Here is a 17,452-nt window from a genome sequence, read left to right on the forward strand (position 1 = left end):
AAGAGGAGATTGAATAATGAGGGTCAATTGATGCCGGCTGCGCTCGTAACAGGTTGCCTGGGTAGCTCCAACCTTCGCAACACTACGCTGGTCCTGTTAAACGGTATCTCGAAAGTGCACGGCATCCAGACTGTGTCTTTCGTCCTGTGCTTCCAGGATTGGCTCTGGAATGCTGCAGCCCTCACAAGGAATAACCGGCTTTCTGATAATGCCGACATTGTCTTCACAGTTCAAGAGATGGCGTACACTATTTAAGTGACATGATAGGATACCCTAAGTGTAGAAATTGAAGGAATTGCATATTAGCTAACTGATGATGGTGAAGGCACGCTCTTTGCATTCCCTTTCTCTCTCCATAATGCATTTCTAAAGCCCATGGGAGAATGGCAATCATTTTCCCCATGAGCAAGGAAACGCCTCTCTCTGACCTTCGGATTCATCCTGTGGGTAGACTGTCTCAACGTGAGGATTCCGAGAATAATCCTTCATGATAAGTCTGGGTAATTTTCTCCAGCTTTGTCTCTGTAAGGGCTCAGTGGCGCTGAGTCTATTGGAGAAGATGACGTCACTCCTTAGAACCTGGATGCAGCAGGAGAGCCAGTCTTTCGGCGTGCTGGGATTCACCTTCACCCAGCGAGAGGAGCTGTGTGTGGCGCCCAGAATGGCATCCTATAAGATTCTCATTTGTGTGGGCTCCATCATATGCGGGGCAGACAGCGAAGTGGCTATCAGACTAACAGTAGACCTGTCCTTCAATGTACCCAGATTATGTTTTAAATGTAATATTTATTCCACAATATTTATTTATAAATTTTGTCAATTAAGAACTTATTCTCATTTACAATGCTGACTTGGAAAGTGCCATGACTTCTGGGCCAATTATTTACATCTTCTACTCAATAGGGGGACGCAATAAAAAGTTCAAACCAAACGTTAGGATATCATGTGTCGTTTAAAATTTAGTCGTGAAAACAGGGTACGTTGTGTGAAAATTGTACAAAACACTAGTAAGACCACATTTAGACTCTTCTATACAATTGTGGTTGCTGATTCACAAAAAGATATGGTAGTCCTCTCAGAGAAGACTGAGAGGACCTGCTCCAAGTCTTCAGAATGCTCAAGCCACATACTGTACAAAGTCAACCCAATGAATTTCTTGCAACATCCAGAGCAAGTTCAAAGCCCAGAGCTGGGTTCTGCGGTGTCTCTGAGCTGTGCATTAGCTGGAGGCTGTATTTTGTTTCTGATCTGAAGCCATTTGCCATGTTGTGCTGCGATTGCTTCAGAAAAGGTAGTATGGGTTATCGCCATGTTGTAAATGTATCTGTACTGACTGCATCGCTGTTTTATTCATCCCAAGGAATAATCCAGGTGTAGATGTGATTCCCTCAACCCCCCCCTTGAGTGTTGCTAGTCAAGAATGCCAAAACGGGGATGTTGAGGAACTTTAGAAAACCCAGAGCAGGGAAGTGTTTGTGATCCTGCCTAAAGTGCTCCTGAAATGGCTCTTTATGTGAAACCAACTCCAATCCCGAAGTAGTATTTTGAATACAAACACAAACCACAGCTCAATCCCTGCACACTTCTCAATTGAAAGTTTGTTCTGTTTAAACCACTTACAACAGAATGAAGGCACTTCTGGTTAGCTGCCAACAGCAGTCCTGGTTTGTGATAATACCATCCACTTCCAGCTTTGGTCAGCACCTCCTCTGTAATTGTGACCAATCAGCAACTTAATAACTTCCCCAGGAAGCTCATTTTACAGTCTTGCTATGTTTATTAAGTTGTAAAGATAATCCCCTCCCTGATGAACTGATTTACTTTCCTTTATGTCGCTCATAAAAGCTGAGACAGCAGTCCACTACGCAGGTAGGAAATGTGAAAGAGAATTCTTTTACAAGATGAACAGAGAGAGATCATTTCAGGTGTTCAGGTGTAGATATTAATTACGTTATGGCATACACATTCCCTATAGTCTTAGCAACATAAAGAGAGGAAATATTTAGAGAAAGGCATATGATAGAGAGAGTTCTAATAAAAGAGTCACATGCCAGAAAACTGGAATTAAGCCATGTGCTATATTTAGATATTACAACGACAAAGCAACAGAGTAGTGCATGCATTTGGTGATGAAAACATGTGACATGTATTTCATCCAAGAGTGATGAATCCTCCTGTGCTAACATGGCTTTGTTTTCTAAAATGCTGCATTAAAATAAGATAAAACAGTGAGCAGCACCCATTGAAAAATCACACCTAACAAATCTAATGGTATTTCAGTTTATTCTAATAAATATACAACTTAGGTTTAAAGCTCTGAGTGATGAATATTGTTTAATACTACATTGTAGGTTGCTTTTCTTATAAAACAGTTTTGCATGCAGTGATGTACCTGTAGGTTATTTTAAAAGGCTACTTAAACCTTTTATCTCCAGTACTTAAACATTGTGTGATAAACAAGCAGTTAAGGAGAGGTAGAAAGAGAGCAGGGAGTCAGTAATGACTCCAGATTAAGAAACTGATAGAGACTAGCTGGGAATATTAAAACACAGCTTGCGGTGGACTCAGCCCTGGGTCACTGGCCAGACCAACCATGTTGACTTTGCTGTTCCCTGCGAGTGACGGGAGAATTATTGCTCGTTTGCTTTTCATGGATCCATCGCTTTCAGTATCCACACTGTCCTTTAAGTGTGCTTTTTTATTTTCTGCAGTGAAGATCCCTGATATGAGACTGGCTAAACTGTTCACAGAATCTTTGGAGTATTGTCGAAATGTAGGTCACTCTACATCATAGGTTTCATGATTCATTATTTACCAGCATGGAAAAGGGAAAATGAGTTAGCGAGCATCAGTGATTTCACCATCTCTCCCCTACTGAAGAACTCCACATTTAATGCTCTCCAACATTACTAATGGATTTACTTCCTGGGGATCCAGTTACCTAAAGGATGAGCCTGACAGCTTATTTCTTCTCCCTGCTCCCGGGAAAATAGCCTTACAGCACCCCCAGGAAAATTACAGCTTCAAGAAAATCCCGCAGCAATGACATGACATACAATGACATTCATCTCGTGCTGAGTAAGTGAAAGTGGTGTGAGGCAATCCTACTTCTTTTTTTTATTTTCTAGTTTTTACTATTTTATATTTGTCACAGTGCCAGTTGTTTTGCAAGAGCCTCTACAGCTGAGGCCCATTACAAAGGGTGGGGGGATGCTGTAACATACTGTATATCCTGGAGCAATGCCGCAAGTATGGAAGGGAGAGTGATCCCATTCTCTTGTACAGGTGTGACAACAAAGCTCTTCTAATGAGGTACACAATGAAGAACTGGCATTTATTTCTTCACTTTTTCCCAAGTCTAGGTGTTTAGAGGTGTTAATCTGAGAAGCTCAACTCAGTCTTGAATATTTAAGAAGCACATCTATTGAATCCAAGAAGAAAAACATGAATTAATATATTGACATTAATTAGTAAACTATGTCTTGATAATATGATTGTGTAAAGTAGGAATAGGAAGACTCTTGGTTGTTTAATAACCCATCTGATTGGAAAGAAGGCCCCATGTTCCCAGAGTGGCTCAGTGTGGCAAGTGTCACAGAAATCAAGCAACCCAGTGAGTCGGACCAGTTACCAGTCAGCAGATGAGTGAAAAGAAGAAGTGGGATTAAGCACAAGAAGCTCTGTGACTTTAGCCCCCAATGTCATACACATGGATAGCGCAATGTGTTTTATGGGCATATGTATTTGAAAAATAGTTTAAATGGCAAATTTGAGCTGTAAGATTTAAGCTAAAGTGATATTCTTGTAGATGTTTCAGGGGGGAATGGACTATAAATCATTATTATAGCCTCCATGTCCCAGCTACAGTACATTTGACTTGAGCTACTACTCTGGGTTGCAATCTGCTTCCCTTAAATTCTACCTTCATTCAACTGTGATCTTTTAGGAAGGAAAACACTATTCAAATAGCAAGGAATCATACTGTTTTTTTTTTGTTTGACTGGCAGCTTTGTCCTTTTGTATGACAGAATGGGTTTTCACCCATCAGTTTCTGGACCATTTAGAGACAGTTGTTCTCAGTCTGAAGCAAAACCCCTCTTCCCCATTTCTGCACAGCCCAACTCGGCTCTTTTCACTTTGCAAAAACCTACTGTCAAACCTCGCTGAAATGCGTTCTTGCTTTGTGGAGATCAACACATGTTTTCCTGTTTACACATTCAGCCTAAAAGCTTAAAAGCCTCATAGTAACAGGTGAATCAAGTCAGTAAACCTCTTTCTGTGTGTAGATTTTCCATATTGTAACATTCTAATCAGTTACAAAGCTGCAATTTCCTGAGCACTCTCACGATGAGTCAGAAGAGCCTGATCCAGCTGTACAGTCCCAGGTCTGAGTCACATGGCTTCCTGGAGAGATCTGGTGTGACAGTATATTGCCAAAGCACTGTCAGCTGCCAGCATTGCATTTCTAATTGTCAGTAATGCTGAACGGACCATGACACTTGAAGCAAACTGCTTGCGTATTTACATTTCATACATTAATTAGAAAGTTAAGTACACACTTATTCCTTTATAGAAACAGACACTGCTCAGGTCTCCACGTTAAAAGCGGCTGAAAGCCTTTTTTATTACTTGCCATGTTCTATTGCTCATTATCTCCAGGTCATTACAACAGATCATTTTGTAAGAACTGTACAGCAAAAATCAATTTGCCTCTATAAGTCGAAAATTTCCATTTAACATTCTTTTTAAGTCTGCTTCGGCTTTGTCTACTCTGTCATTAAAGGCAGCATTAAAGATACATAAAGCATGAGAGAAAACAACCATGTACCTATAAGTGAACTCCACCTGTGTTATTGTGTTCACATGGCATCTAAGTGTCTCAGATATTACTGCATTAAATTTCTCACTCCTTTTAATTGCAGGGAGAGTAATTTACTAACCACTCTATAAGCCTTGAAACAGCTGCCTCATTAAGAACAAGTTCCAAAAATAGACAGGAGGAAATATAGTTATTGTTGCATTTCATAATTATTGCTTTTCTTTGGGGCTTATTCAGAGCACTCTCCAATTCCATCTGGCCCCATGTCTGTTTTGGGTCATGAAAAGGAAATCAGATGCAACAACTCTCCATTTGTTTTAAAAACCCTTACTGTGAATCCAGAGACTTGCTGAGTGGCCTTTAACCCATGCAACCCCATACCTTATGGAGCAGAATGTCCTAATCAAAATCCCACAGTCCCTGAGAATGAGTAATTAGGGGAAGAACTGGAGTTTTTTATGTTACACACCATATACTGTATTGTGCACTAGGAAGGCAAGTTTCAAAATCTATTGCTACATTATAAAATTTCTTCCACCAGATAGAGCCTAGTTAGGATTCCAAGGTTATTTTTTAATCGATTAACATATTGTAAGTGATTAGTGTCTTTATACTTTTAGAATTCATTTCTGCAAACGAGAAGCACTTTCTGGATCTATAAAAGACCTAATTGTTACCCATTTGCCTTGTGAGAGACAAGGATATCATGGTATTTCAAGTTTGCTATAAAAGACCTCATTGTTACCCAGCTGCCTACAAAGGTGAGAGACAAGGATATCATAGTATTTCAAGTTTGCTAGTTGGTGCCCACCTTTAACCCCTGAATGCACAATTACCAGGAGTTACATTTAGTCTGAAAATAGATCTATTAAACATTTTCCTTTACACTATTTTCCACAAGCGGAAAGCGACATTATTCTTATTTTATTCTTAATGAAGGTAGTACTTTCATAAAGATGGTATTCTGGTTTCCGAATAATTATTTTTGAACAAAGTTTGCAAAATGCTTTGTCGTCTGTTTTTCTTCGGGTTTTCCATTCAAAAACTGATAGGTACTACATGATCCCTTCATCAAGAAGTACTTTCAGCTTGGGTTAGGGCATAGGAGATTTTGTACTTTATTTCCTTCAAAATACAAGAGACGCTCGACTTCAACAACATCTGGTGATACGAACGAAAAGAAAAGTCCTGTTTTGTTGCTGCGTTTCGGGCATTATCGCGTAACAACGCCATAAAGTTACCTTTCTCCTTGGCGCTAAAAGGCTTCTGCAGATCGGTCGTAACTACAGTACTTGCAGACACTTTCGGAATTGTGTTAAAATTGTGTTAAAATTACACGTGTATCCCCTCTTTTCATTGTGCCGAAAACAGGTAAGAAAGGACTCTTCTAAGGAGCGAAAATTCGTAAAGCAGGTGTTTAAATAAATCACATGAGTGTAGTTGGAGGTTTCTTAGTTCATGCGTGTGCTGTGTGGGACTATTGAAAAATGTGCGAATATTGAAAGATGAGGGAAAAAAGTGTAATCGAATTCCGTCTTGGGCTAACATTTGGAAAATTAAACAAATGTTTGTTTGTTTGTTTTTTAATTGTTAAACACAAAGCCTTTCCAGCATTTGTAAGAACTGATTTTTTTTTCTGCTGAGGGTATTTCATGAATGTTTCGTGTAGCGTCTATGACAGAATTTGAGTTTTTTGTTTAATGTGAACGGGGGACGTGTGAGAGAGCTGAAGTGTTTGAATGTAATCGTTTGGGATAACAATAGAAAGTAGTTTCTTTTTCGAATTTGTCGCATCTTCCTCATTTTATCTGCCCTTTCGTTATTTTTCTTTCACTAAAAAATAAATGCCTTAAATCTGTGACTGCATTGTCACGGTGTGCACACTTCACTTGAAATGAAACACGTGCTGTTAGTTAACCTTGAGCGACTGCGTTTCTGCACGAGTTGGTGCATTAATAAAGAGATTGCAGAGGGTATCACAAGTGTAACAGTACTGTCAAAACGGCTTTTTCACTGCTCGTGATATTTAACGGGGAAGCGGTGACACTGTGGCTAACGATCTGCGCATGTGGCTGGAAGGTTCCCGGTTCAAATCCTGCAGCCAGCAGAGGAATCCTACTCCGTTGGACTCCTTCACCCCAGTTGCTCCGGGGGCGCCGTATACAGTAAATTGCTGACCCTGCGCTCTGACCCCAAACTTCTCTCTCCCCGTCTGTGTGCCTGTATGTCTCATTTAGAGTAAGCTGGGGTATGCAAAAAGACAAATTCCTAATGCTAATAAAGTGATCTTAATGAGTGAGTGTCTGCTTGTTTCTGTGAATCGATCAGCACTGTGTTACAGCGGGTTACATTATAAAAAGGGTATAATTATTCTCAAGGATTTCAGAAGAATGATGTCCCAAAAACAGGTTAAATATTTCTGTCTTTGTACTTAAACTGGATGTGTCTTAGAATTCGTTGCAGAATTCACTATTCATGTGGAAGAGATTGTGATTTAAAGCTGCTTAAAAGTGTGTAATTTGTGCCTTACACAATTTTAAAACTGAAATGCTTAAGTTGTCAGTTGAATTGCAGACTTATAGACAATAAATCGATCTTGCCTTTTGTTCGGATCTGGCCTGTTGTTGCCCGGGGTGAACACGTGATTGCCGGTTTAAAAAATGTACCAATGATTTGGTTTATCAGTGTTGGAATTGCTCACTCTTTCTTGACAATCTGTCACCTGACATTTTCAGGGAAAGTAAAAGATATAATGAGGACCGGCCCGTGTGTCCCTGCTGGTCTCATACTGTATGTCTTCCTCCCTCTTCACAAGCCAGAATGTCGCAAACCATGAATCGGTGGAGGGCTTAAACACAGTGGTTGTGTTACAGCAAGGCTTTGTGAGAGCACTTCCTCTGCAGCCCATCAGAACTGAGGTGTCTCCTCCCTCTAAATGAGGCTCTTTGGATTGCGGACAGGTAGAAAGACAAGGGTCATTTATATGGGTAAAGTACTTCAATCAAATCTAACAACGTTAGAGTCGGAGTTACATCAGCACACAAGCTACAAAGAAACATGTAGAACAAGTTATCTCTGCTTGTTCCTAATTCGTCTAACTACATGGAATACAGGGTTAGTTTAAGTTTGGGTGGTTGAGTATATGGGGGAGGCGCAGAGTATTTTTTGCCTCTAGAAAAAGGGAGGCTAGCCCCCTGCATACTACAGTACAAGACCTTTAACAGGGTCAGAGGGATCCATCTGAGTGCTGCCTTCCTAAACATTTAGAATAATACATTTCTGTGTTAGTTGGGCAATCATTCTGTTCTTTTTACATTTTAAACTTGTCACAGTACACAGTACAGGCGCATGTCATAGACGTACAGTAATGTCTCTTCCTGGAAACCCAGCCTGCGTAGAAGTCTTCGGCGATCTAGGGCAGGGTCTTTCGGCTTGGCAGAGGTCACCACTGGGAATAGTACACTGTGGGCTAGGAGCCTGTGAGCTATTAGCCGAATATCAGCAGGGGCAGAGCAGTTACTGTAAATACACCTGTGTTTACCATTTACAGTGCTGAACTACGGTATTACTGATATGAAATGTAAAAGCTAAGCGAGAGAGACGAGCTCATAGCCAGGAGGCAAACCTGTCGGTTCAGACTCCCACTAACTTATTCCACAGGAATATATTAAATTAAAAACCAGGTTTCAGGGCTAAATTTAAGAAGGATGACTTCATGGAGAGAAAAAATTAGAGGAGCAAAGATATTAAAATTTTAATCTCTTGAGATTCCTCCTACGAGATAGACAGCAAAGAGGTGTATCTGAGCACTTCTTACAATTGCCTCAAGCTTAAGGAACTGAAAGCAATATCTAAGCTACAATAAGAAGGTATTAAACTTAACAGTGAAATAACCTTTATAATTGTTTGCAGATCTTTTAAATCTCCATTTTAACTCTAAACATATTTTATCCCATTAATGCAGAATGTACCTGCTGCGGATTAGTTAAAAGATGAAAGTTTTGTGAAGGCAAAATAAAGAAATGTGATGGCTTTCTATAAAAAGCTTATTAATGTAGGTTGAATCCTTTTCAATTTTTCATTTTGAATGTGGGTCTTAGGAAATTATCTAAATACAGTATGTGAACGTTCCCTTCACTGCCTGTAGCATGTGTTAGAGGTCCAGCTTTCTCAGGGCTTCTCTTTAGCGCCATGAAATGACTGCATTGTTAGACAAGCCCTGGAACCTTGATAATGCTCATTCTTGTATTTTTCCATTTTGCAATTTAGTATTACTGGTTTAATAGTAAATAGTTGAATCCTACGGCACTTGCAGTCGTGACTACACCACAAGTTCACTGTAGTCCGATAAGAAAAATAAGTCACTATTGTGCTTAAAATCAATGATAATGAGACCAATTCTTAGTGGATGCTGAGTACTTCTGCAACTTCTGTACTGCACAGAGAGAGGTTAATGACCTGTGGACATTATTCACTGACAGCCACCTGTCACACCCATTTATATATATATATAAAAACACATTTATTTTTCATTTCACTGACCTCATTTGGATTCAGCAATTGTGTGTTTTTCCTTATCTCTCAGCTACAAACCCTGCAAACGCAGACGGGGGAGAAGCAGGAAGTGTGGACAGACTCCTCCCATCTGCTCATGTTCAAGCCCCTCCCCCCTTTAACACAGCACAGGCACCACAGCTGAATGCTGGGACTACAGCACCAGTCAGAAGAGGGGTGCATTCCTCAGCAACAACAGCACTTGCCCTCTGGGCTACAAGCATCACTTTATCGCTGTGAGAGCTCTGGCCGACTAACTCCTCCCTACCTTGGGGGAATCCTGGTCACAGATACAGTAGGTCAGTCAACATGAGTAAGACTCCGACCTGTGATCACAGAGCTCAGTCTGAGCTCAGCTGAACCGCTTGGGAGGCCTCTGGATCTTTCATCTTCTTACACACCCCATGCCACATGGCACCTCACAGGAGAGTTGGGCGAATTACTCATTTTGCACTGATGTCACTGTAAACATGTAGGGGCTCAGCAAGCCACGAAAGTCACTGGTTCACCCATCTGACAAATATCTGCCCTGGTGTCACTCTGCTGCCTTGGGAGTCCCTGGCACAAAAAAGGTCCGATCCACCCTGCTTCATCCACATCGGAAAGACAGGTCATCATCGAGGACCATTAAAGTCCATTTACAGTACCACAAGTCAAGCTCAAGGTCCAAATCTGAAATCCAATCAGCAGAGAAGTTGAAAAAAGCTTTCAGACAAGATTTCTTCATATCATTCTTAGCTGAATTAGAATTTTGGAGCAAAAGTGTTTTTCAGACTGCTTTGCATTATAACAGTGATAAAAGTAATTCCTAAGAAAAGAAAGGTTTTCATGGAAACGAAGACTTTGACTCAATACTCTCTGTAATGAATAAGTTATAATCTTGAGAGCAGTGTGGTTTGTGAGCAATATTCTCTCCCTAATTTACTTTGCTTCTCTCTGCTCTCATACTTTAAACAATTTTTTGTTTCATGTGGTGAATTTGTCTGCTACTAGGAAATGAAGCACAAGCACATAGAGACTTTGACCAGTCTCAGTGGGTTTTAATGTACAGTTTGTTAGTGAATAAATAAAAATAGGTAGATACCCTTTTCAATGTATTGGGGATTGTTTATTTTGGTCACCGTGCTGATTAATGATAACTATGAGTACAAGTTAGAAAGCTTGAACAGATTAACGGAGCTTGGACAGTTACAATGTTGTTTCCCAGTGAAGAAAAACCATTACTGGAACATACGGTCCCCTGCAATGATGGCTTACTGTGCTACAGCTACATTATCTCGGTCATTGTCAATGAGTCTATTGATTTCAATTTTGAATTTTGAACAACTGAGAGATCCTCCTGCACCAAAGATAATTAGTTCTATTGTTTCATATACTCCAAGCCAGTGCCTTCAAAATGAATCCCAATGCAAGCATAAGGAAAAAATAAGGGGTCAGCCTAAATATGACCTACAAATTTATGATCTCTGGTTTTAAAATTATATGAACCTTCAAAATGTTCAGTATGGTTTGGGCATCGATGCTACGTACTGTACACCTCTGACTACAACTGGATATGCTTTATCCAGCCATATCTACTCATTGTGACTATAGTTGCCAACTTTTCACTCTTCTAACAAGTATGTAATTTAGCAAGGATTCCCAGATTCTTTGAGCGTCATGGCACCATTCTTCTTACAGTAATAAATCAACAACTTGACTTCCTCCTTAAACAGTCTGTAACCAGGCATCATTTGCAATAAAACTGTTTAATTTACAGTATCACTCACTGAGCTAAAGTACATTATACAACAAGTAAGACAACTTCAAAACACCTCTAGGGAAGCTCAAGATAAACGGAAATCTGAAAAACAAGATTCTTTGTGTCTCAATTATGTTTCTTGCGATGATAAAGTGAAGAAGGCAATTCGGGAAGCTCATCAATCTTCAGTGACATAGGGAATAAATTCACACACACAAATTTAAGAAACAGCTGGGAAGTGAACTAATTCTGTACTTCTAGCAAAAAGCAAAAACAAATATTAACATTATCTATCATGGACAGCTTTGAATCCCACTTACATTCAACTCGGAGAAAGTGAATTATAGCCAGGCTTTAAGCGCACACTGTTTTATAAACACACAGGTGGAATACCACATTTAGAAAACCTCCCTAAATGTCATCTTGACAAATTCTTCAGCTGGGGCTTGTGAGGTGAAAGCATTTATCATGACTCATCTAGGTTTAATGGAAAATAATACTTTTCAGTTCGGTGTTTACTAAATGCTTGCCTAAAGTCTTCTGTCAAAATTAATCATTTATGGTGTTGGGTACAAAACGAAGATTTTGTACATGACTGGTTTAACATTGTGTATATATATACAGGGGCTTCAAGCAGGGACAGACCACAGGTTTAGTCCACTGTGCTAACAGTGACATGTGTCAGAATTATGGGAGGAAGTAAGACCCATGAAGTGTCCACGAACAGGAAGTGACCAGAGACCCCAGCAGCACTGTTTGCATCGTACAAGGTCAGGAGCCTGAACGAGACAGGCGCCCTGCTCTTTCTTCAGTTGTCATTAAAACTGCTCCTAGCGTGACAGTGCGTTCTGCTGAAAACACACAGAAGAAGATGTCCTTGTGCTTGACAGCATGAGAGCGCTGGTGGCGATGGAATATCTCGGAAATCAAAAAGCTCTTATGCGTTTTGCCAAAATTTGTTCAGATTTAATTGTTTGCTTCATTAGCTAAGTGAGCATTCCTGCTGCCTCTCACAGCAATCGATTACACAACAAAGGAAACTGAAGAGCCACTTTGTGAGCCATAGCTATACAATAATCTCGAATTAGCGTGCAAGGGATAGTTAAAGACTGTCTGGGAGTGTATGTAGAATACATTATGTCATGCACATGGGGGAACTGTCCAGAGGTAAAGCTTGTGCAATTCCTCCTACACACCCATAGAAGTTGTTTAGTGTAAATCAGCCATTCAAATCAACATCCAATCTAGCAAACAATCTATGGTGATGTTGAAAAACATACAGGATGATGACACAGAGCTTTTATTTTCGGAGCAGAAAATGTTGGAGGTGTTAATACGCAGCGCAGAGGGTTTGTCAGTGTTGCAACACAAAACATAACACTGATGTAAAAAAATGTGATACCCACTATTGTCCTACTGGAACAGTGAACAGTGTGACCCCCCCCCGGGAGCAGGAGCCGGGAGGACTTACCCTCTTGCGGAGGTTGCAGGTGAGGATGAGATTGCGGGAGAAGGAGTTGGCGAAGGCGGTGTAGAACTCCAGCACCTTCAGCAGGGCCTCCCTCTTGATGATGTGCAGGTCGCAGTAGGTCAGCGCCCTCACGTTGGCACAGGCGTGGGCCAGGGTGGTCTCCTTCCAGAACACGTCACCGAAAACATCGCCCTTTCCTAGGTGGGGGTGAACAGGAGAATAGGCAGCGTCACCCATGACCACCCTCTGAGACAACATGGAAGACGAGCCCTGCTGTCTGAAGTCTGAGCAGTGGCAAATCTCATGTTGCCCCTGAACACTCTAGATTCACTTAACAATATGATCATTGTCAGCAACACTTTAACAGCTGAACAGGATTGATTAGCTTTTGCTTCTTTTTTTAGTCTACTGTAGGTGGTGTTTTCAGCCCTGCTCCACTTCCTGGTGAATTGTCATATTTCTAATAATCTACATGCTGATCAGCTGACTGCTTTTAATATCAGAATATGTGTGGAAACACTGTGTGAGCGATCTATTTTTATTATAAATAGAGCACAGATTCATTTTGGGCTGCAAAGTCCTGAAGTCAACAGATGTGACTCATTGTGAATCCAGTGTTGACCACCGTAAAAATCATGTGACATTTGTTGTGGTTACAAAAAGGTAATGGAGCTAAATAACCATTATTGTAGATGAATAGCTTGATCCATATCACATATCAAATAAATTGGTCTTTATAAACATTTACGTTATTTAATGTTCATAAAGAAGGTCCATATTTCAGCTTTTCAGAAAATGACTTTCATGAGTGATTAGCCTATGCTGAAATTAATGTGTGCACTGAAATGAAAGGGAAATGTGCCGATTCTTGTTTTGCAATTAATGCATCATTAGAGACAGCCTTGCCTCCTTCTAAGTTTTATCTATTGGTTTAAAAAATGCTGAAGAAATGACGTGTGACAGTCTTCTGTGCACATGCTTCCTCCATAGCTGAGTCTCTCAATACTGAGTCTTTGCAATCTTAGACAAAAACACAATTTACAAAATATACAGTACATGCCCTGAGCACCAACAATTTACTCAATATCTTGATCTGTTTCCTGCTGTTAACACTTTATACTGTTATCAATTTATCTTAGGGTAAGGAGAAATCAAATTTGTTATTTAGCAAACCTTCACATTGCTAATAATTGTCAAAAATGGGATCACAACCACTCAAGGTACACCATACATGACCAGCCAAGGTGAAGTGCTGTAATAGCTAAGCTCAGAATACATTTAGTTGTATTTCTGGCCCTCCGACAATAATCACATTAAACAGCACATTACCTAAACTAGCTACCACTATTTTATTTCTTAAGACTCTTATTTTCTCATTGTATACCACATATTCATACACACCTGTGACTCAGTTAAAAAGTAACAACTATACAGTATGAGACTATCAGGGAGAGAGACCCAAGTTTAAAATTCTGAATGCAAGTATTTCTACGCACTGATTCACCAGTCTGGTCCATGAGGTGGCTGTTGGTGTTGTACATGGTTATCTCAGTGTGTCCACAGACACTGCACTGGGCACTATGTGTCAGGACACACCAGTACCTCTCCTATGTTGTGCTAGTAGAAGGCATTGTTTGTGTCTTGGAAATGTACACTGATTTTTTTTTCATCTCATTGTTTTTGAGACTGACAATGTCCTGTAGCACTTTGCTGCATATATTTAAGAGCAAACAACTATTATTCAAACAGTACTGTGTACCTAGTGTATACAAGCTCCTTATAGCCTGTTCTTGTCATATGTCAGAAGCTGGGCCTGGACGGTACAGGGATGGGAGACTCCAAAGAAAACCAAAGGTGCTGCTGTAAGTGAGCTGGATAAACCAGTAGAGGGCGCACTTCCTTCTGGACCAACGACCAAGTATACTGTAGCTACAGGGGACTCTATGCTGTAGGATTAGTTAGTCATGATACCACTGCACTACAGTATGTGGAACAGTGGGAGTATTAACAGTGGTGTCCTGACCAAATTCTACTCTGGGATTGGACAGTCTGGCCCTGCTGAAGTCGCCCCTTAATTTAACCGATGCAGAGATTTATTAGAATAATTTATTAGAATATTATTATTATTATTATTATTATTATTATTATTATTATTATTTCTCACTGCTCTGCCTGATCAGCTTTGCAGTAGGCTGCTGGTGCAGAATGGCTGCTGCACATCAGCAGGTGGGCACTGCACTTCTGAGGGGAATGAAGTGAAGTGGGTCCCCCCTGTATGTGGGGGATCTTCTGGGATAAATGCAAGGAATTATTATTAATTATTATACAATAACATAATACTCTCTGACCTGCAGTTTGGTAAAGAATCATCTGGTTCTGCACATAAAGGTGGGAGTATAATAGTCTTGACTGAAAATCACTGTAATCATAAAAGAAATGGCATCTTAACCTTACTATTTTATTTCTTTTAAATGTGCCTTACTGGGAGTCAAAACAAATGTTAATAGCTGTGACTCCACATACACAATAAGCAGAGCAAGAGAGAAAAATAAGAGTTATAAACACAAGTCATGTTCCTGTATCTCTTTCTGGGTCTTATTCAAAGCCATTAATTTTGGAGCGATTACTACTGATCTGCCTCGTGTCAGCAGTCTACAGAAATTACAAATCACCTAAATGAATCTCCAGCAGGGCAGATGAAGGCACAGTCAGCTTAACTTTTTCCAGGACATATATATATATATTGATTCCTCCTTACAGAACTGGCATTTCCTTAATGATTTAAAAAAAAAACTTGGCTGTTCGAGGTTAACTTTCATGGTTAAAAGTGGTAGTTAAGAGAGTCTGCATTTATCTGTCTTAATTTCAAACATATAGCTGTGTAATGTCAGCACTTCTGTGAATAAATCTGAAGGGACTGTTTCTTACAAGTACTGTACATTTGTATCTGTTCTTATAAGTGATAGAAAGGAAAAACATGAGTGCTGACAGGAAGAAAGAAGATGTGCACAGACCAAGATGAGTTTGGGATAGAGCTTGCCACAGCACCACTCTTCCATATTCTAATTTACAGTTCTCCTGTAAAATGGATCACTCTGAAATAGCTGATACAGTTTCAATTAGACTCCAAGCTATAATATAATGTGGCTTTTGCTGACTGCTGTAGAACCACAGACGGATTACATCTGGCATACCAGAAATAATTAATTTAATAGCTTTATATAGCTGTAGGTTCCAGACATCAAATCAAGAGAAAACTAAGGGCCGACTTAAAACCAGACCGAAACTGCTTATAACCTTACTGAGATGAGATCCCTCTACAGTATTCATAAGTAAAGAAGTACAGTCTTGCGTTAGAGAAAACTTTCCTCTCCTTTCAAGGGTTAATTTAAAAATGTACAAATGTAAATAAATGAGAACTCACAGAACTTGCGTTTCCTTCTCAATGACACATAATCACTGCTGAGTCATCAGGAAATAGCAGACATATCCATCGAATCTGCACCTCTGCCTCTGGCTCACTAATCCAAAACACAGCTGTTCTCTTTGCAGTTTGCAAAGTGCTGCAGGTTCATCTGCATCGCTTGTGGGACGTGACTGAACCACAGAACTTGCAGGAGATGCGAGAAGTGATGTTCCAGTGCGAATAATGTAAGGTTTGATCTGGCCAGATTGGAAATTTCGTTTCAGCTCAGTACATGCTGAGGAAGAGAGACACCTTTTGTCTGGAATATTGGTCACTAATGTCCCATCACTGACAGCCATTTGCCAGCTACAATCATTGTCTGCCTGAACTATCTGACTGCAATCATTAGCCCTCTGCTATTTGGAGATCTGAGAAGTAAAAACCTGGTCAAAAGGTCTATTGGATCAGTTCAATTTATCACGGATTTAACAAACCTATAAAGACAGGGACCCTCACAAAGCAGGGAATCCCGATTTAAGTCCAAAATGAACAAGCAGTGTAAAAAATGTCATTGTATAATGTACCATATATGATGTTGGTTCTGAATACAGGGGAGCCTCTCTCCCCTAAACATGACATTTACAGTAAGTTACAGTAGATCGGAAGGGGAAGAAACCTTTTCGCCTGTCTGTGTTTATCCCTCTGAAGAGGCCTTTTTTAATGCATTTTAAAACTCTGTTGATTGTTGATCTATGCCGTGACTTCTTGCATCACTACAGTAGGATACAACACAAGAGCAAGATTCATCTACTATCGCCCACATACTATTGCCCAGCATAGCAAGAGCCATAAATCATACAGAAGTAAATCTAAAAGCAGTTCACTGTTAGCAATGTGCGTATGTGTTTCCTCACAACCAGGACATTCCATATCGACTCATCCCTCACATTGAGTTCGGATAATTCTTCCAAGAGAGCCGGCCTCTGTTTAGACATGGTTTGTGTATTGATGCAGAGCCCTTAAATTACTTGTTTACTGTGGGACAGGACACACAAAGACATATATCTAACCCAAACCACAGTTTGGAATGGGAGATGGACAGGATCAATGAGATCGATGACAAGAGCTGCGGCTTTCCTCAAGGGCTCTGCACATGTCTGCTTTGATGTTTAAGTGTTTCTGAGGCCCCAGAAGTCTGCCTTCTCCAGAGGGGACAGCACATGTCCATAATGTGCATGATGTCATGAAGGAATTCCTTCTTACAGCAAGTTTCCTTCATTTATCCCATTTCCTTAAACCATTAATGCAATCAGTGTATAGGAGAAATAAAGTTTTTTTTTTAAGTGACAATTCTTAAAGTGGATGATTTCATTTAAAAAAAATCTCCTCCCTTAGCATTTATTAATCTGTAAAACCACATATTTAGATCAAACGATTTAAAGAGATAAAACCACCAGCAAA

General features: G+C 40.1%; 1 protein-coding gene across 1 annotated transcript in view; it reads right to left on the reverse strand.

The window, feature by feature from the left end:
• Nucleotides 1–17,452, reverse strand: part of kcnh5b (potassium voltage-gated channel, subfamily H (eag-related), member 5b) — a 105,999-nt gene that overhangs the window by 16,591 nt on the left and 71,956 nt on the right. Inside the window, exon 11 of the mRNA XM_088647845.1 lies at nucleotides 12,586–12,782. Coding sequence (XP_088503971.1) covers nucleotides 12,586–12,782 — 197 coding nt within the window. The remainder of the gene's footprint in view (nucleotides 1–12,585; nucleotides 12,783–17,452) is intronic.

This window comes from Lepisosteus platostomus, chromosome 10, assembly GCF_059453375.1.
Source record: "Lepisosteus platostomus isolate fLepPlt1 chromosome 10, fLepPlt1.hap1, whole genome shotgun sequence".
NCBI classification, from domain to species: domain Eukaryota; kingdom Metazoa; phylum Chordata; class Actinopteri; order Semionotiformes; family Lepisosteidae; genus Lepisosteus; species Lepisosteus platostomus.